The sequence below is a fragment of the Solanum dulcamara genome, chromosome 3 (genome assembly GCF_947179165.1).
Source record: "Solanum dulcamara chromosome 3, daSolDulc1.2, whole genome shotgun sequence".
NCBI lineage: Eukaryota > Viridiplantae > Streptophyta > Magnoliopsida > Solanales > Solanaceae > Solanum > Solanum dulcamara.
In genome coordinates, this window is record NC_077239.1 from 77,854,829 (window position 1) to 77,873,490 (window position 18,662).

General features: G+C 34.7%; 2 protein-coding genes across 2 annotated transcripts; one reads left to right on the forward strand and one right to left on the reverse strand.

Moving 5' to 3' along the window:
• Nucleotides 1-209: 209 nt before the first annotated feature.
• On the forward strand, nt 210-6,890 carry LOC129883097 (uncharacterized). Its single transcript, XM_055957675.1, has 11 exons — nt 210-343; nt 1,180-1,282; nt 1,528-1,921; nt 2,026-2,177; nt 2,655-2,858; nt 2,923-3,087; nt 3,411-3,791; nt 4,229-4,308; nt 4,431-4,794; nt 5,169-5,381; nt 6,347-6,890. Exons 2-11 carry the CDS (start codon nt 1,232-1,234, stop codon nt 6,671-6,673), a joined length of 2,331 nt encoding a protein of 776 aa, XP_055813650.1. The 5' UTR covers nt 210-343; nt 1,180-1,231; the 3' UTR covers nt 6,674-6,890.
• Nucleotides 6,891-9,068: 2,178 nt separating this feature from the next.
• On the reverse strand, nt 9,069-14,163 carry LOC129883704 (uncharacterized). Its single transcript, XM_055958316.1, has 3 exons — nt 13,736-14,163; nt 11,439-11,532; nt 9,069-10,684 (listed from the first exon to the last, which is right to left on the reverse strand). Exons 1-3 carry the CDS (start codon nt 14,114-14,116, stop codon nt 9,429-9,431), a joined length of 1,731 nt encoding a protein of 576 aa, XP_055814291.1. The 5' UTR covers nt 14,117-14,163; the 3' UTR covers nt 9,069-9,428.
• Between the last annotated feature and the right edge of the window lie 4,499 nt (nt 14,164-18,662).

Genomic DNA, 18,662 nt, shown 5'->3' on the forward strand with positions numbered 1-18,662 from the left:
ATATTTGAAAGTATACATTTGTAACCAATAAATGGCTACCTCATTCATCTATTGGGTCTAGCATGCCTTTTTTTGACAAAAAAAGGGTCAATTTTAAACCTAAAAATAGATATTAATAACATTTTAGATCCAATTGACGAATAACAACACATTTAGACCTTTTTCCGTATCTTTTTTGGTGGACCGAAAGAGCAGCCCATCCTCGTAAGGCGGTGCAAAATTTTGCATTAGGCCCAACAATATCTACCAAATTCTATCGCGCACAAATCGATCGATCACCGAAGTCAATTGAATTGCCACCGCGATCTCCGCCGTCTGCAACCTTTCTCCGGCGAAATCAGCCGTAAGTTCCATCTTTCCCTCCAACTCGCCTTCTGCAAAATCTCAAGTGAAATTGGAGTGTCAGAATTATATTATGAATCGCGAAAACAAGTTTTATCTATGTTGATTTATATTGCATGTATTTTGTCAATAATATTCGATTTTTATTTAATTATCTCTTCTCTCAAGTAAACTACCTTAATCCCTGATCTCAAAAATCTAATGCAAAAAATTGGAATTTATTAAGTTTACATAGTAGCGGGAATTAGGAAATCTGAATTAGTTTGCATTTGTTTTATTTTTGTTAAGCCTCAAATCTACTATTTTCATGTGTATTTGGCTCCAAAAGTTTTATTTATCTAATGCAATATTATCAGTATATGCATTACAGTATTTTGTGAGTTTTCAGTTCTTGTAATAGAAGCTATAAATCTTAAGTAATATACCTAAATTATGATATCTCGTTTCTTATAGTTGAACAGAATTAAAAGACAGCATATGAGAAGAAAATATTTTTCATATTTCTAATATATTTGGTGATTTAGGATTTGAATGAATATTTGAGTACAGTCTGCTGATTATTCCGGCTGATGACCATAGTTTGGCAGTAAAGTTCAATTTTTTCAGGATAATATAGGTGATAAACATTTATTAGGCGCACATCCTGTTCGAATCATTATGTGCATAGAAAAATCCTGATATTAAGTAAAGGGGCGGGTTTTATTATCCATTGAGCTTCAAACCATTCGCCATTGGCCCTTGGGGGTTTCTTGATTATTCAAAAATTATAACTGATAATCTTTTGTTGCTGCAGTCACGCAACTACTCTAATTTATTATGTTTGATCTTGATTTCCAGGATAGTGTTTGAAAAGGTAAATTTCTTCAGGACTTGGTGTTAAGAGACCACCATGAGTATGCTTTCAGGATTGAAGTTCATACCACGCGAACATGTAGAAAAGGTAAGCTTACTAACGCTTTCTCATCACACAGTAGAAATCCATCATGATGAAATTGCATGAGTCGTATTGGTGTTGAGATAAACCTTGTTCTTTTGTGTGATTGTTGCGTATGTTTTCTTGAAATTTGTGGGAAAAAAACTTCTTTATTTTAGATGGATAAAATTTTAACCTTTATTTTTTTGGGTTCTTTAGTTGTGTATGAGAAAGTGTTATGCCTCTGATGCTCGTGGCCGATTTGGTGTTAGGCAAAGGATGAAAGCTTGGATGATTCTCGACAACAGAGGAGGAGATCTGGTCATAAGAAGGACAGGGAGAGAAAGAAAAAGAAAAAATCACGTTCCACTAGTTCAGATGATGAAGACCTTGATAAGATAAGAGCTAGGTCAAAGAAAAAGAAGTGGTATGCCTCAGATGAGGATTTTTCCTCATATTCAGATGGAAGTGGGACTGATGGTGCTTCTGATTATGAGAGAAAGAACAGTACTAGCAAGACAAGTAAGAAGAGAAGAAGCAAGGATGGAAAAAGTAAAGAAAGAAGTCGAAGTTCTTCATCTGAGTCTGAAAGTGAGAAAAGAAAGAGAAGTAAGAAAGACAGACAAAGTCGGAGAGAGGGTGAAGAACTGCAAGGCAACTTGCTTGGTACATATAGATTGTGTTATTCTCCACTTAATTGCACATCGTCCCTTCCCCAAAATTAACTGAAGGGAGTAATTTATTTAGTTGTTTTTCTGTGGAAATTTTAGATAATGACTTTGATGGATCTAAGTCGCGTAATGATCATGAACTTGTTAGAAAAGAAATGGGGTTGGATTGGATGCTGCGGCCGAAAGACAACGTGGATAAGATTCCCGAATCAATTTCTAACTGTTCAGCTGAGGAGACTCCGGCTGAAGAGGTATATTTCTGGTTAATTTTATAACACCGTGCGACTTTGGATGCTCGTCTCTTTCCATTGTATCATATCTTTATAGTGGAACAATATTACGGGCTTTCTTATCAAGCCTTATGCCCTTTGTTTTATATTTAATTTGCTTTAATAAGTTTGTTCATGTTAAAAATGCAAGAGCTAGAGCTCGTTGACGTCATATATTGTTCATATTGAAAAGGCAATCATGCTATGAGTTGCTTTTCATCCAGTCTTTGGGGATTCATCCATTTGTTTGTTAATGGTGTTTATGTCTTTAATCCAATGTATCAAAAGATTTATTTTGAATGTGTAGTGACTGTACCACCTGAATCTTTAGTATACTAAGTGCTGCTAGTCCCTTCAATTCATTGAAGAAATGTAGTAGTAAGGGTAATCTTCTTGCACTGCTTGATATTGTCATGTACTTACTGGACCAGATTGGCATCTGTATGTTTCTTGTTTTAGGTGACAAAAGTAAATCCCAGAGAACTGAACCCATACTTGAAGGATGGAGGAGGTGGTTATCCTGATGATTCAGAAGGAACAAAGAGTGGTGGCAGCCAACTTCTGTCTACTGCTGTTGTTGGTGACGGTGGTGCAAGTTGGAGGCTTAAAGCCTTGAGACGAGCTCAAGAACAAGCAGATCGTGAAGGACGGAAGCTTGATGAGGTTGGCATTTCAGTGATTGTCTTGCACTTCTACTGCAGTCACTTTCTAACTTTCACATTTACAGGTGGCAGCAGAACGGTGGGGATCACTTAGTGAACTTGCTGTTTCTGTGTCTTCCGGTAAAGCTGCACCAACCCGTGCTCACCTTCATGCTATCAAACGGAGGCAAGGGGTAATGGATGACAAGGAAGCTGTTGCAGACAAACGAAATCAGACTTATGCTATAAAGGTAATGTCGGATAAGAGTTGGTGACTTTACTAAAGGGCAACATTAGTTGCTTTATATTGCTTTGGTTATTCTTTACAGTTTACGCTTGTATATTTGTGATTTTAATGCTTGATGGAATGACTTTTGAATATCAAGCTTTTGTTAAATTAATGTTGATTTTTTTTTTTACAATGTCGTAGTCTGATATTTAGGAATCTGACCTTGTTCCTTATAAATTCAGAAGGAAGCTGTGCTATTTCCTCTACTAAAGTGGAAATGACAATTTGGCTATTTTTGATCTGTGTTTTATTGGTGTTAATAGTCTCATAAACATGTGCTTGCAGGAGACGTCCTCTGGTCGTTCTAAGATGCGAATGCCCACCAACCTTAAAGATTCTTTATCATGGCGCAAAGAGAAAAACCAGAAGATTCCCAGTGCAGATGCGGGGCTTATTGCCACTGCAATTTCTAGTGTAAATAAATTCTCCAATGACGGAAATTTTATGCGTGAATTTATGCATGAAAAGAGTGGTGTTTCCAGCCATGCTCCTGAATCTTCAAATCTGAAGTCAGGGGTCTTGGAATCAAAACCAGATTTACCGGTATATGAGAAAACAAGTGAAGATGCAACAAATATCAAGCCAGCCTTGACTGCAAATCAATTAGCTGCAAAAGTGATGCAGCTTCGAATGAAAGGGATGCATGATGAAGCTGAAAAACTTCTGGTGCGCAATAAATTCACTCTCTTTTGTACATTATTCAAAAAAACATGGCGGTTGGTCAAGACCATGTGTTTTTCAAGTGACATCACTGATTTGATGTTGCAGGCCTTCTAGAACATATCAATAGTTCGTAACATGTCATCTGCTTTATCTATCAGTAGTAGGTGCCAAAAAGTTTCATCTATCCTAGATCTATTTTCTAGCTAGTATGATCTTCTAAATTGATGACTTCATGAGACTCTATATTTCTTGCTTCCTTTGCCCCTTTCTTCAAAAAACTAGTGACCAAATTAAAATGTCTCCATGTTGGCAGCTTGCCGTTTCTGTGAGCAAGTAAAGGGGGTGCTTTATATAAGACTTAATGACACTTAATCTCGAGTTGACAGTTTGGGCTTCCCTGGTTGTAATCAACTTTACAATGTGTTACTTTCTTTTTCCAGAAAGAAGTGGAGGAGATGAAAATTAAACAAACTGCTAATGATATGTTGAGTAGACCACAGATAGATGGGAGCACAAGCAGGTATTTTGGATCTGAATTGTCAGCTAGGGCTTGCTTGACTTGGGAAATGTTCTTTTTTTTAATTTTTTTTTGTTTCAATTCCCACCAGTAACTAAATGTATTGGCTTTAATCCTTTGTTTAGATATGTGATGCATGACATATCTGCTCGGCAAAAGAATAAAGCGGAGGATGTGGATGTGCATCTTGCTCAGAAGATAGTGCAAAACAAAAAGTACACTACGTATAGTCAGGCAGATGATGAGTATGATTATGATGATGGGCCGAGAAAAAAGTCCCGGAAGAAAGGAGGGGTGGAGAATAATAAATCCCTTGAGACTGCTAATCATGCAAGGCGTATTTTGACTCAGCAGGAGAGATGCCAATTCTGCTTTGAGAATCCAACAAGACCAAAGCATCTGGTGGTTGCCATTGCAAACTTCACTTACTTATCACTGCCAGTATGGCGGCAGATTGCCCCAGGTCATTGCTGCATCTTGACAATGCAGGTGACTTTGAGCTCTTCTCTGGTCATATATCTATAGGTTATATTTTCGTTCATTCTTGTGAACTGTACAATTAGCCAATTAATTGAATTCTGAAGAAATAATCTTTAGTGTGCTAGATCTCCATGAGTAGTGTCTTATTAGCAAAGCTAAGCTCCCTATTTCTCATTTGTCTGCTTTTCAGCATTTCAAGAGATCATTTATATCAGAAGTTGACGTTTAATGATAAAAAAGGAAGAGATCATTTAAATGAGATTTTTTTTTGTGGTAGATGCTTCAGGATGTTATTGCTGCCAAAGATCTTGTTATAGTACTACCTTTGCTGCCAATTCTTTGCTATTTTTTCTCATAATGACCATTGCTTTCTCTTGGAACAGCATGAATCAGCTACAAGATCTTTGGATGACAATGTCTGGGAAGAGTTTAGGAACTTCAAGAAATGCCTCATTATGACGTTTGCAAAGCAAGAGAAGGATCTTATTTTTCTTGAGACTGTGATGAGTTTGGCCCGGCAGAAGCGGCATTGTTTGGTAGAGTGCATTCCTTTGTCCAAGGAAGTCGCAAAGCAAGCACCCTTGTACTTTAAAAAGGTTTGCAAAACCATCTTGTGTGCTGTCCGTTTTATTTTTGTAGCACTGTCTATCAAATCTAGTCTGAAATGAGTTGGAATTTAGAAAATATGTGGTTGCCTAGTCTTCCGTTAATATGATATGAAGGGATTTTTGATAAAGCATCTGAAGGGTTACCAGTTGGACTTTTATCAAATATGATTAGAATTTGGTCTGGGAACTATGAAATGTGAACTGTCATTATAGTGGTAGTGAGTCTCGCTTCTCGGTCTTCTATTTTTATCAAATCATAGGATGTGCTTACTGCTAAGACATGTTAATTGCCCAGGGATTTGGTCTAGTGGTAAGTAGACCAGGTGCTTTGGTCTAAGCTTAGACTACTTGTTCCAGTGCTGAAATGTTTTTTGCCCTTCTGTGCTGGAGCTAACTGGTTACACCTTTTGTAATTTGGCATCTCCCTGATGCCCATACATTGATAATCTCTTACTTCATAAAAAAGAAGAAGAGTATAACAGGTGATGTGTGGGAGAGGTGCGTGTTATGTGTTCGAACCCGCCGTAGACATAAGTCTTGTATTTTAATGGAGAAGAGTGGAGGTGCAGGCCTATTATCCACCAAATTTTGAACTGTGCACCTATTACCCTCGGGGATTTCTTGGTCCTAAAAAAGGTCATAGGATGTGCTTAGGTGTATTTGGAACTAATATTCTTGCAATTTCATCTTTTCTTATGAAATAATGCTTATGTATTGCTGTGAAAGAAACATAGAATTGTCTTTTGGCTCTTAATAGACCTGTTAGATATCAGAATCAAGTCGCTTAGGATTTGTTTGGAGCAAAGAATGAATATAGGCACTGTTTTCTAGAAATACTCATGGTTGTGCTGGCAAGTGTTCATACATTGTTCTTTCCCCCCTCTTTTGCTCCTATGTGTTGCTGTGTTTATTTGAAGCAATTTACACTTGCTCATAACAAATATCCACTGTAGGCGATTGATGAAGCTGAGGATGAATGGAGTCAACACAATGCTAAAAAGCTCATAGATACAAGTGTAAAGGGTTTAAGGGCATCAATCCCAAAGGATTTTCCCTACTTCCATGTTGAATTTGGCTTAAACAAGGGATTCGTTCATGTAATTGACGATGAAAAGCTGTTCAGCAGCAGTTTCGGCCTCAATGTGATAAGAGGGATGCTGAAGTTGCCACCTGAAGACATGCATCAGCATAGGAGGCGCGAATCAGTTGACACACAAAGAGAAGCTGTCACAAGTTTTGCAAGAGATTGGGAGCCTTTTGACTGGACTAAACAGCTTTGATTAACTAAACATAAGGTGTATGTACCTGTATTCTGAGCGTAAGTTTCTTATTTTTAGCTTGAAATACGTCGGTGGTGGTTGTATTTGTGAAGGAAAAAACCATTGATCATATTCATGAAGACACAACCATAAAGAGGTTTTGATACTTTAAAAGTAAATACACTTAAGGATATGGAGTCGCTTCTCCTAGAGGGATCTAAGCCGTGTTGTTTATGAACTAGTTTAATCTCTTTAGTTGGTTTGTTTATTCTATTGTACCAAAAAATAAATAAATGAAGGATCAATTGTTCAAAATCAAAATAAAAGATAGAATAGGTTGTACAGCTATTACTTTTAGTTGATAGGCTTTTAAGATGTATCCATATAATTTGAACTTTGATTCATTTTTAAATATCTATTTGGTCATAAATTTTACAACAACAACATTTTCAATGAAATTTCACGAGTGTGATTTGGGGAGGGTAGAGTTTACGCATATCTTACCACTACATTATGGAGATAGAGAGATTGTTTCTAAAAGACCATTGGCCCGAATGTATCAACCTTAAGTAATTGAAAATAACAATAGATAAAGCATAATGGTAAAAACTAAGAGCAATGTGAATTCTACGATACAAAAACAATAACGGTAACAAATTGATGTGATAATAAAAAATGGCACGACTAGTCCTATGACCAATCTAAAATCGACACAGGCCAGGACACGCTCTACCCCTACTAGCCTTTACTTTAATACACGACTTCCACAACTTTCTGTCTAAGGTCATGTCCTCGGTGATATGAAGTTGCGTCATATCCTGTCTAATCACCTCTCCTCAATACTTTTTCGATTTACCCCTACCCCTCTGCGTAATTCCTAACTCCAACCGCTCGCACCTTCTCACCTGGGTGTCGATACACCTCCTCTGCACATGTTTAAACCATCTCAGTCTCACATTTCTCATTTAGTCTGCCACAGAGGTCATTCCCACTTTTTCCTGAATAACCTCATTTCTAATCTTATCACTCCTAGTATGTTCGCACATCCATCTCAACATCCTCATCTCAGCTATATGCATCTTCTAAACATAAATAAAGTGTGGACATATTAATATAGTCATGTCTTCATGTACTCTACTATTTCAAGATAAATAAAAGTAATGTCCCTGATTATTTGTATTGTGCATACATATATTTTCCAATTTTGATTTTATTTTTATTTTGTTATGGATTGACGAATCATTAAAACTTATAAATGGGATGATTATATGATTAAATGTGGTATGTTATAGTGGGTAAATATCCTGACCGGTTAGAGAGTATTTTATTAATATCACAAGAAAAGAAGTTATATCATGCGTGATCATGAGGCATGTTGAAAACACGATTAAGTAAATAAATATGCATGTTGATTTTGTCTTTAATATTTGAATGAGATGATTACGTAATTCAACATTGATATTAATGGGCAAATGTCTCAATGCCACACGGAAAAAAATAATATTCTCATTGAAATTAAGTAAATAGAAAGTGACATCTTATAATCACTCAAGTTCTTATATAAGATATCACACAATTAAAAGGAATATAGTATACTGAAAATAATTTTATATATTGCTTCAATTACTGCAATTTTAGAAAAATCATACTCGAAAATAGGTACTACATAAATCATACTTCAATTTCATTCACATTCGCATATTTGCCCGGACCTCTTATTCTCACTTATCCAACGCCTACTGGTTGATGGTGGAGTTACTCAATCACTTGAACAAGTCTTACTTTTCGAACCAAGTGTGTTTTGGTATTGGTTCCCAACTCAATTTTTTTAACATATTCAATGGGTTTTCACACATAAAATGAGCTCCAACTGAATTCTCGATATTGTGAATCTACCCCTGCTTTTGTTTATCATATTGAGCTGTATGCAAATACTAGCTCTAAATAAATGGAAAAGAGCCTAAAATACTCTTGAACCATAGCTTCTAGTACAATAATATCCTTCGTTAACCTTTCAGGCCAAAAATGCCCCCGATGTTGAACATTTTGGCTCTGAACTACCCTTATTTTTAACAGCTTTCCCCTAAAGTACAATTACGGAATTCATTTATTACATGTCAAAATGCTATTAGTTGGTTTTAAATAAACTAATTAATTAAATTTCCAACACGATCCAAACAATGAATTAGGATATAAGTTATATATTAGGTGGAATCGAATTGTGGGTTGGGAATTTAATTAATTAGTTTTTTTTATAAAAAAAATCAACCAATAATATTGTGCCATGTAATAAATGAATTTCATAATTGTATTTTCGAAAAGGGCCGTTAAAAATAAGGGTAGATTAGAATCAAAAATTAACGTGGGGTGTACTTTTAGCGTGAAAAGTTAACGAAAGATATTATTGTACCAAAAGTAGTTCAAAAATATTTTTAGGCCCCTTTTTTGCTAAATAAATGTATCAACCAACATATGAGGATTATCTTAATCCCATAAACGGTATTACCGGCCATTACCACTTCCCAATCAAATGACAAAATAGTATTGCCATCTAAATAACATTTGCACAAAAAGGAGCTATGAACATACTTCAGCTCTAATGAAATGCCAACCCATATCAGGGATGGTGGCAAAGGTAACAAAGAAGGGAAGAATCATTCCAAATCTGAAGACCAGAGCGACTACGCTCGAGCCTTAAAGAACTTGTTGAGGGACCTAGACCTGTAAACATATCAATATCACTCGGATAAGTGAAATGTGCAGTCTGATGGTGTGATTATCCATTGTTCAACCTCTGAAAGCCTGAGTTGGACATCAAAGTCCGTCCACTTCCATTGTCTTCACGTAGCAAGTTGTTAATGATGTCAAGATGTGGAAATTCATCAGAGAATACACTCTGCGACTGGCACCTAGACGGGAAGACTGGAAACTCTGATGGGGTTCTGTTGTTTAAAGGCTTGAAAATGTCAAAATTCCAATTTTCATTTCGTATGAAAGGATGATCTCGTGATTTATTCCTGCTGCTGTCCCTCCATGAATACTCCTGTTGCTTTCCAATCTGCATGGTGTCGTGATTAACCATTTCATATGAATAGCTTGGTCGAATAGAACTAGGTTCTGTTCTTTCCAAGCCCTGTTGTAAAAATACCGGACCAGATTTAGGCGAGGATGGTTGAGAAATAGGCTGTGAAGAGTTAACCACTGAACTAGGAGAACAGCTATTACTGTAATTATGATGATACTGCCGCAGCTGCTGTGTAGGAAGAGAAATCGGGGCTTGTTTTTGTATACCACCACAACTGCTATTATTTCCCGGTTGACTGAACGTAGAATGTGACCCAACGTCGGCCATCTGTTGGTGATCATCAATCTCTTTCCTGTGAAAATTTTGGTGGCAATTACAAGCTGCACATTTCAGGGCTCCTGGGGTTCCTTCTCCTCCACTAGGCATGAATTCTCCACATCCATCAACAGCATGTCCTCCCATGCTTGCAGCATGATTCTTGAGGCATTCTCGGTATCGGATTGAGCTGGTAGTGTCACTTACTGAGGCTGTTGATGGTGGTTGTAATTGTGCTATCCTGGCAGTCATATTTGGTTCTTTATATGTATTGAGTTGGTTATGCTGCTGAGCAAGACTGTGCTGATCCAGGGCTAGGGTAGAGCTGGGAAAGGTGCTTCCACGGCCAACATGTTCGTTTCTTCCAAAAATAGGACTGCCCACAATTCCTTTTGGATAAGACTGAGGAACATAAATACCTGGAGTTGTTAAAGGATCAGCACACAATCGACCAGCTACGCTTAATGAATGAGCCAATAATGGTAATTGTGGACGTATTGAAGGAACACTCAAGCATTGGGACACGGCAGACACTTGTAGTGACATGGGCTTTTCATATGTAGCAGGGGCTGAAAGGCTATTTATATAAGGATGCAGCTTAAAGGTGTCTGTATCCCAATTAACAGGATTTGCATCACTTAATCTGAATTCAGGATGAATATTTTTATCAGTCATGCTCAATTGTCGAAAATCTCACAGAAATTAGACTATGATGCCAAAAACTAAAGCTAATAAGCCACCAATCTAACTATGATTCCTGCATTGTTATCAAAAGCGAAAAGCGCAGAAGAGCAATAAGGTCCTTTAACTTTAAGCACAACACACAATTAAAGTGGAGCTTTAATGAAAAAATTCGCAAATGGTGAAAAAATACAAAGAAATAGTATAGTCCAAGATTAATAATTATAAGTATGAACAACAAATATATGGAAAAAGAAATTGAATTTTTTTTTTGATAAAGTAAAATATCAATTGTTTAATGACACATCTTTAGCATTGCACTCATAGGCAAGGAAAAGTATGTCTTGGAGCCTTTGAGCGAGGCGAAGCGCTCAACATGTTTTGCGCCTCACATCAGGGCATAAGTGTGCTTTAAGCACACCTTTGACACCACTACAGTAAGGTAAGGCCTGGCCTCCCTTACTTGTGCTTTCTTATTGGAGCTTTTGTTATTATTATTATATTAATAAAATAAGCCACCAAGGAACTACGCCTGATGATATATTAGCTTTAAAAATAACTGAAACAAAATATCCAAACCAAAGATATTGCACCAAAAGTAAATACTAGAGCACAGACACGAAGTAGTCTGGTTTTGTAGTAAGTCTTCTACTAGACAAAACCTCTTGCCGAACTGTGTCTTGGTATCCTCACATAAATATATGTGATAAACTGTACATAAAGCTTTTCCGATGGGAGCCACCGGTTATGACAGAGCTTCCCATTAGAAGAGGTGCCATGATAAAAACGATAGATATACCCAAACAATATGTTCATCTCTTTTGGTATTATCTAGCTCCACAACAGCAAATGTTTCTCTCTGCATTGCAAGGTAACCATGAAAAATTACATCAATACACTATTCACTTTCTTCAGGAAGCAAAAAGGACAAGAATTTTCACTAACCTCCTTGGAACTTAGGCAAAAATTGTGAACTAAGAGCTTCAGCACAAACTGGTTGACAAAAGGCTACAGTGTTTAAATTTATCCCAGCACAGTCATTTTCTCTTTACCTCTCTTTCATTTGATTCTTTAACTTTTTAGATCTTTGTTGTTAGGCAGGTACCCAAGAATGACAAATGATTTAACAACATTTACTTCTTCTATATTGCATTAACATATTTTGTTGATAGATTTCTATATTGCATTACTACAACATATTTTCCCAATGATCACCACCTTTCTGCATAAAGAAACCTTTTACAGTCAAGCTCAACGATGAAATCTCCAAAGAAAGCAAAAGCTAGGCAGTACGATAGCAAATATGCAATTGTCTAATACATCATAGAAACTACACTATTGGTGTCAATAACTAAAAGTCAAAACCTCAGTTTTCACTCCAAATACGGTGCAACAACTGTAAATACTAAAGCTCAAGACATAAAAAGTTCTTTAGTCCATCATCTCCTATAATTGCAATATAACATTTCCAAGCAAACGTATAATTGCTCTGCATATAAGGAAAAAGTGGCAAAGAGGGTGCAAAAATTGCTTTAGGTCATAGGTTTTTATCACATATGTGACATATTTTTCTCAGGAATCTCATTCTATAAATTCTTGGTTCCGCCACAGCTATAGACAGACTATACTTAGTGAAGCTTCAAATTCAAACAGGTAGAGTTCCTTTCTAAAAATAAAAATCACTCAAGCAACAATACTTTACTTGGGACCAACAATACTTTACCCTTCCTTGCTTAAAACAAATATTTTACTCCTTCCTTTCAAGTTTATGTAATCATATTTCCTTTTTAGTTAGTTCAACAAAAGATAACCCTTTCTAAATATGAAAAGAATTAAACTTAAGCTCCTCGTTTTACCTTTAATGACATTTTCTTATAGCAACACAAATGTTATGTCATGTAATACCACAAGTTTCAGAAGTCTTGTAAGAAAACCACACAAATGTAGAGACATGTTTAACATCTCGTCCAGTCAAATAGGTTCAATTGAAGGTGTATTTGGTATGGAGGAGAAGTTCCAACTTTCTCCTGTTTGATTGGTCAAAAGATTTTGATAAGTATTATTTTTAGAAAACAAGTTCTTCCAAAATTCAAGATAATGTTGATTGTCTACTCTCCATCCTCACCCCCATTATCCCTACCTCTTGGCCGAACCCAAATCCCCATCCCACACACACCCTGCCTCCCACTCATCCAAGGGAGGAGCCATGTAGGTCCAAAGGGTTCATCCGAACCCATGAACCTCCTTTTGTTGGAAAATTACATTATTTATACATAGCTTCATGTGTTTACATGTTCATATTTTGAATCCGAAAATCTTGACTCCGTCATTGCACTCCCCTACCCCTATCCCACCTCTCACCCCCACAGGTCATAGTGCCTCCACCCCTAGCCACCTTGCACACTCACCCCACCCCCTACTCGCACCGTGTGCCTCACTTCATCGCCCTCCTCCACAACCCACCTACCCCACCTCTCACCCCTTCCTCCCATGAGGTCACGACCCCACCCTCCACGAGGGCACCAGCAACACTCACAAATTCAAGATAATGTTGATTGTCTACTCTCCATCCTCACCCCCATTATCCCTACCTCTTGGCCAAACCCAACCCCCAACCCCACACACCCCACCTCCCACCCATTCAAAGGAGGAGCTAGGTAGGGCTGAGGGGTTCATCCCCTTTGGCAGAAAAATTACATTTTTTATACATAGTTAAAAAAAAGATTATATATATAATAAATGTTGAACCCCTTCGACTTTTTCGTCTGTTTATATTTTAAACCCTTTAGTAAAAATTCGGACTCCACCATTACACTCATTGCCTACTCCTACCCCACCTACTCGACCTTCGTGCCCCACCTCTCAGCCCTTTCTCCCACGACCCCAACAACCCTATAATATTTGTCTAGATTATATATATATATATATTCTGTCTACTTATCAAATACCAAAACACGATTGATTTTCTCCATACCAAATAGAAAAAAAAACTATTTCTGATATCATAACTCAGTAATCAAACAAATATCCATTAATAAAATTAAAGCAGCAGCAACACTCACAAATTGATCATGAAACTCTGGGGTCCATCGAAAAACCTCCATAAGTGCACCAGCAACAACTACCTTCTCTTTCAACAAAACAGATTCATAATCCTCTTCATTGGTGAAATCAAGAAACACATGGTAAGAATCGTAAGACCTAATTTTCACTACCCCTTTAAGAGGGATTTTCTCCTTGAAACTAACACGAATTTTAGTCATCTTTGGTTTAGGTATGACGAATTTTCCAACCATTGTAAGTTTACATACAGCCACCATGCTATCCCAATCCCAATACTTCTTCGAAAAGATTACAGCTGGCATTCGCCTGTAGTTTAAATACATAACGTTGGGTTTTGGTTCTTGATTTTCACTGTCGAACCCGATTTGGGCTGCCGCCATTTGCCGCTCTACAGTGCAGAACCGAGTTTGCACTGCGCGTTTGAGTGGGAATGTGAAAACGTACAGCAATATATATAGAGAGAAGTCAATATAAATATAACAAGGTTTCTCGTGTTCAGTCAAGTACTATCACATAGATTAATTTTGTGGTGATTTTTAATTTGTGTTCACTTTAAATAATAAAAAGGTAATCAAAAATATCCTTGATATTTAAAAAAAAAACAGAAAGAAACTCTCAAGGTAAAAATTTATATTTTCATATCGTAATATTACACTAGTTATGTGTTATAAGATATAACAAGTTATGTCTCTTAATTTCTACATAATTTATATCGTTAGAAGCATAAATTCAGTTCATAACCCACAAGTTAATTAGGTACAAGTTCAATTTCAGAATGTTATGCCTTAAAAAGTTCATGACACAAGTTATGTCTTTCTGCGTAACTTATGTCGATAAAGACAGTTTAATTTCAGGACCTACATGTATAACTTTTTCCTACATAAACTTTGCTCAGACAAGGCAAAAGTTTTCAAAACTTATGCCAATTGCCAAACACGATAAAAATTCTCTAAACTTATGTCTAACAAGATAAAATTATAATTTACCCTATTCCAATCGCTACTTAGACCTTGTATTTAACAAATTCATTAAATAAATACAATAATTCATTAGTCGAATTAATATAATGAGTTGTGGTGGAACTTGACCTCAAACTTATAATGTTTAAATCCTGAATTCGTTTTAAGACATTATCGTTGCATGTTGACATTCACATATCTTCATATTTCTTTCATAAATAAATGTTTGTGATTATATTATATGAGCTTTCAAATATACATGCTTTTATAAAGATTCACTAATCCAAAAAATTAATAATATTAGTAACTAGCTATTCTTTGATATAATCATTCTACATGGTACAAACAATTTATTCAAGTTGAGCATGAGCCTTTTTTTTTACAAAATTTAAAATGATGAATCTTCTTTTTATAAAATTCAAACTTATGGATCTAGTTTTACATTTTAAAAATTAAAATCACTACTTAAAATTTGAAAATCTACTTTTTGAAAAATTTGAAATTGAAGTTTTGCCTAGATTTCATAAACAAACATTGATTTCAAATCAAAACTTCAAATTGAGCCCCAAATTCAATGGTCAAACACCAACTAATATATGTGAGTAGTAAAAAAATTACTTAGCTTGAGAAATAGGTGAAATAACTTTGTTTGGTAAATAAATTAATTTTAGGGAAACTTTCAAAACAACAAATATTAGGCCTTAAATAAGACTCTTTAGTTACAGTTTCATTAATTATAATTAGTAGCTACACTTTTATTTGTTATGCATTTGTATTTTTGTATATTTTTTTTTTTACAGATTTCAGAGAAAAATACAAAAACAAACTAATTTATTTCAAAATGAATACATATTAGGAGAGAAGCGAGCGAGATTAAGAGAGGGAGGAGAGAGAATGAATACATACTGTATTCATTATCACGAATACAAAATACAGAGTACAGATACACTTGAATACAAATTTAATTAGTTTTTCGAATATTTCTGATACAATTGATATAAAATACATATCTCTCACCTATATTTGATTAGATACAATGATACATAATACATTTGACAGAGATGATGAATGCATATTGTATTCGTATGAATACAAATATAGTTGATACAAAATACAAATATAGTTTTTTGAATACAATTGATATAAAATACAAATGTCTCACCTATATTTGATTGAATACAATTGATACATAATACATTTGAATGTATTTCTTCTTATTGGCAGGGGGGCGTGAGAGAAAGAGAGGGGGGGGGGGGCAAGGGAGAGAAGAGAGAGAAGAATTTGCTATAAAAACAACATATAGTAGTTTATTGTAATTTTTTAAACTATAATTATGTTTCATAAATATGTTGACATTTTTGCCTTGTTTCATGATTTTTTCTTAATTTTATTGCTCCCTGACCCATTTCTTATTAATTGTCAAGATTATTAAAATATTTATTCCAAAGTACACCTATTATTTTACAAAATAAAGATAGAATTATTTTTTTTCCCTATTTTATTATTAATATCAATTTCTCTTGAAAATAAACAACATTGATTACATAGCATTGAATAAATTATAATTTCGAAGAGTCAATAAGTGACTATTGGTTGAAATTATGTTTGTTCAAGTAACAAAAAAATTAATTTAATTTTAATATTTATAATGAGAGATGAGAATGAATTAATAAAAATGTATTTGTTATTTTTTAAAAGGCATGTAAAAAAAAAATGTGGCATGCCGAAAGGAGGGATACTATGACCAGTGGAAGTATATAACTTAATTCCAACTAATTTTAACAGCGTGTATTAATTGGTTAATTATATTAGTAAACTTGGAAGTTTGAAGGGGAGTTTGGAGTCTCCATATAATTTATAGATTATGAGTTCAAGGTGTGAAATTAATTATTAATATTTATATTAGGATAGACTGTCTAATCGTCTACATCATACCTTTTGAAACGTGTCTCTTTTTCGAACTTTATATGAACGAGAAATACTATGTACATTCGACTATCCTTTTTCTTTTTTAGTACACTTGGAAGTTAGTTCAACATGAATAAACAAAAGGGCAGTCTAATGTAACTACCAAATTAGATTTTACGTAGATGTTAGTAAAAACTCCAAATTTTTAAAAAGCCACAAGACAAAATCATAGTGTGAATATTGACCTAAAAAACAACAGAAAACTTTTCATATGTTAGTGAATTTTTCTCTTTGTATTATATTAAGGGTGTGTTTTTCTTTTTTACTCGACTTTTGATATTCACTTTAGAACTCTTTATATCCATAAAAAGGAAAAGTACTCCTTAATTGTCAAGATTTTTTTTTAATAGGCTCAAACTTGAGACCTTTAGATAAAAAATGTTAACCATCTCATGATCTTACAATTTTTGAGAAAAAAAATGTGATTTTGATAAATATTATTTTTCCCTATTCCAATCACTACTTGGGCCTTGTGTCTATGAAACTCACTAAATAAATACAATAATTCATTAACCGAAAAAATGAATTGTGGTGGAACTCGGCCTCAAACTTATAAAGTTTAAATTCTGATTTTGTCATTGTCAGCACCTAGTGACACATGTTTAAATGTGAAGAGCCACGTGTCGTGGCGATGAATAGTCTTAGCTTGTTAGTGCAAGGAGAATAATGAGATTGTAAAATTCGACCTCAAACTTTTTAAAATTTAAATTTTGAACCCGTCTTTTTCAGTGGCAAGACTCACCGCGGCCGCCACGGCGAGGAATGTTGGTGCAAGGAGAAGAACGAGAGCGTGGAACTCGACCTCTTGGCAACGATGTCATTAGTAGAATGACATCTCTCTCTATATATTCAGCCATATCAAAATTAGGCCTTGCACCTTCTGCTAATAATAATAATAAGGTATTTGTAGTTAAAATAATAGAGACAATAAGAAATAATGAAATAAATCTTCTCTTGGAATCCATAATTCTATTTTGTTATATTTTTTGTGATTATAATGAGATGTCGTTAAGTATATTTATAGGCAAAGAATTTCTATAAAACATGACGTGTTTCAATGACTAATGACTTACTACAACATTTTATTATTAGTATTATTATTATATTTTTGTTGTTCTTTATTTGACTTTGGCAAAATTTGTTATCAAGTGTTGACTGGCAATGTTACGTGATAAGAAATAAAAACTAAATAGAAGGTTGGTTAAATTTGTTAGAAATCCAAAGACATGGACACTTGGTCACAAAACGGCATTTCTTTAACAAGGTTAGGTTGAAAAATGTAGTATTAAAAATGGAGTTTAAGTTATATATACACTAGTATCAGAGTAAAGAACTTTTTATACTATCAACATTGAATATGTAATTGAATAAATAAAATTGGGTTATTTTTAATATCTTAAGTTTTTAAATGAGTTAGTCAGATATATAATTCAGTATGATATTAAAGAGGACACATGTTATGGCCTTATGGGGTACCACTGGCACCTCCTATAACTAAAAAGAGTTTCTACACGTGTTTGACTCATAAAAAAGAATCAAATATGCACATAAGAAAACGTGTTAAAAATATAATTAAATAAATAAAAATATATATTCTCTATCAGCTTAAACTTTTAAATGAATTGGTAATATACTTATACTACATAAATAAATATAACTAGATAATGTAAAAATTTACATTAACAGCGTATATAATATTATCTTTTAAACATGTATGATATTAGCCATAGACTTTGGCAGATACAATATAGGAACTTGTTTGATTACTACACTAACACTGCAATACGTGGAAATTAAAGTGAAAAGGATTAGGTTTGGTTTAAAATTTAGACCAGCAAAAAATAATTTAATAACAAAAAAAAGGAGAGAAAACAGTAAAAGGTCTTATTTTTTTGGTAAAATTTCACTAGATATGTTGTTATTGTTGTTCTCATCTTCATTAGTGTGGATCTTTGCCCAACCTTCATCTCTCTCTAGGACCGGCCAAAGATATACCCAA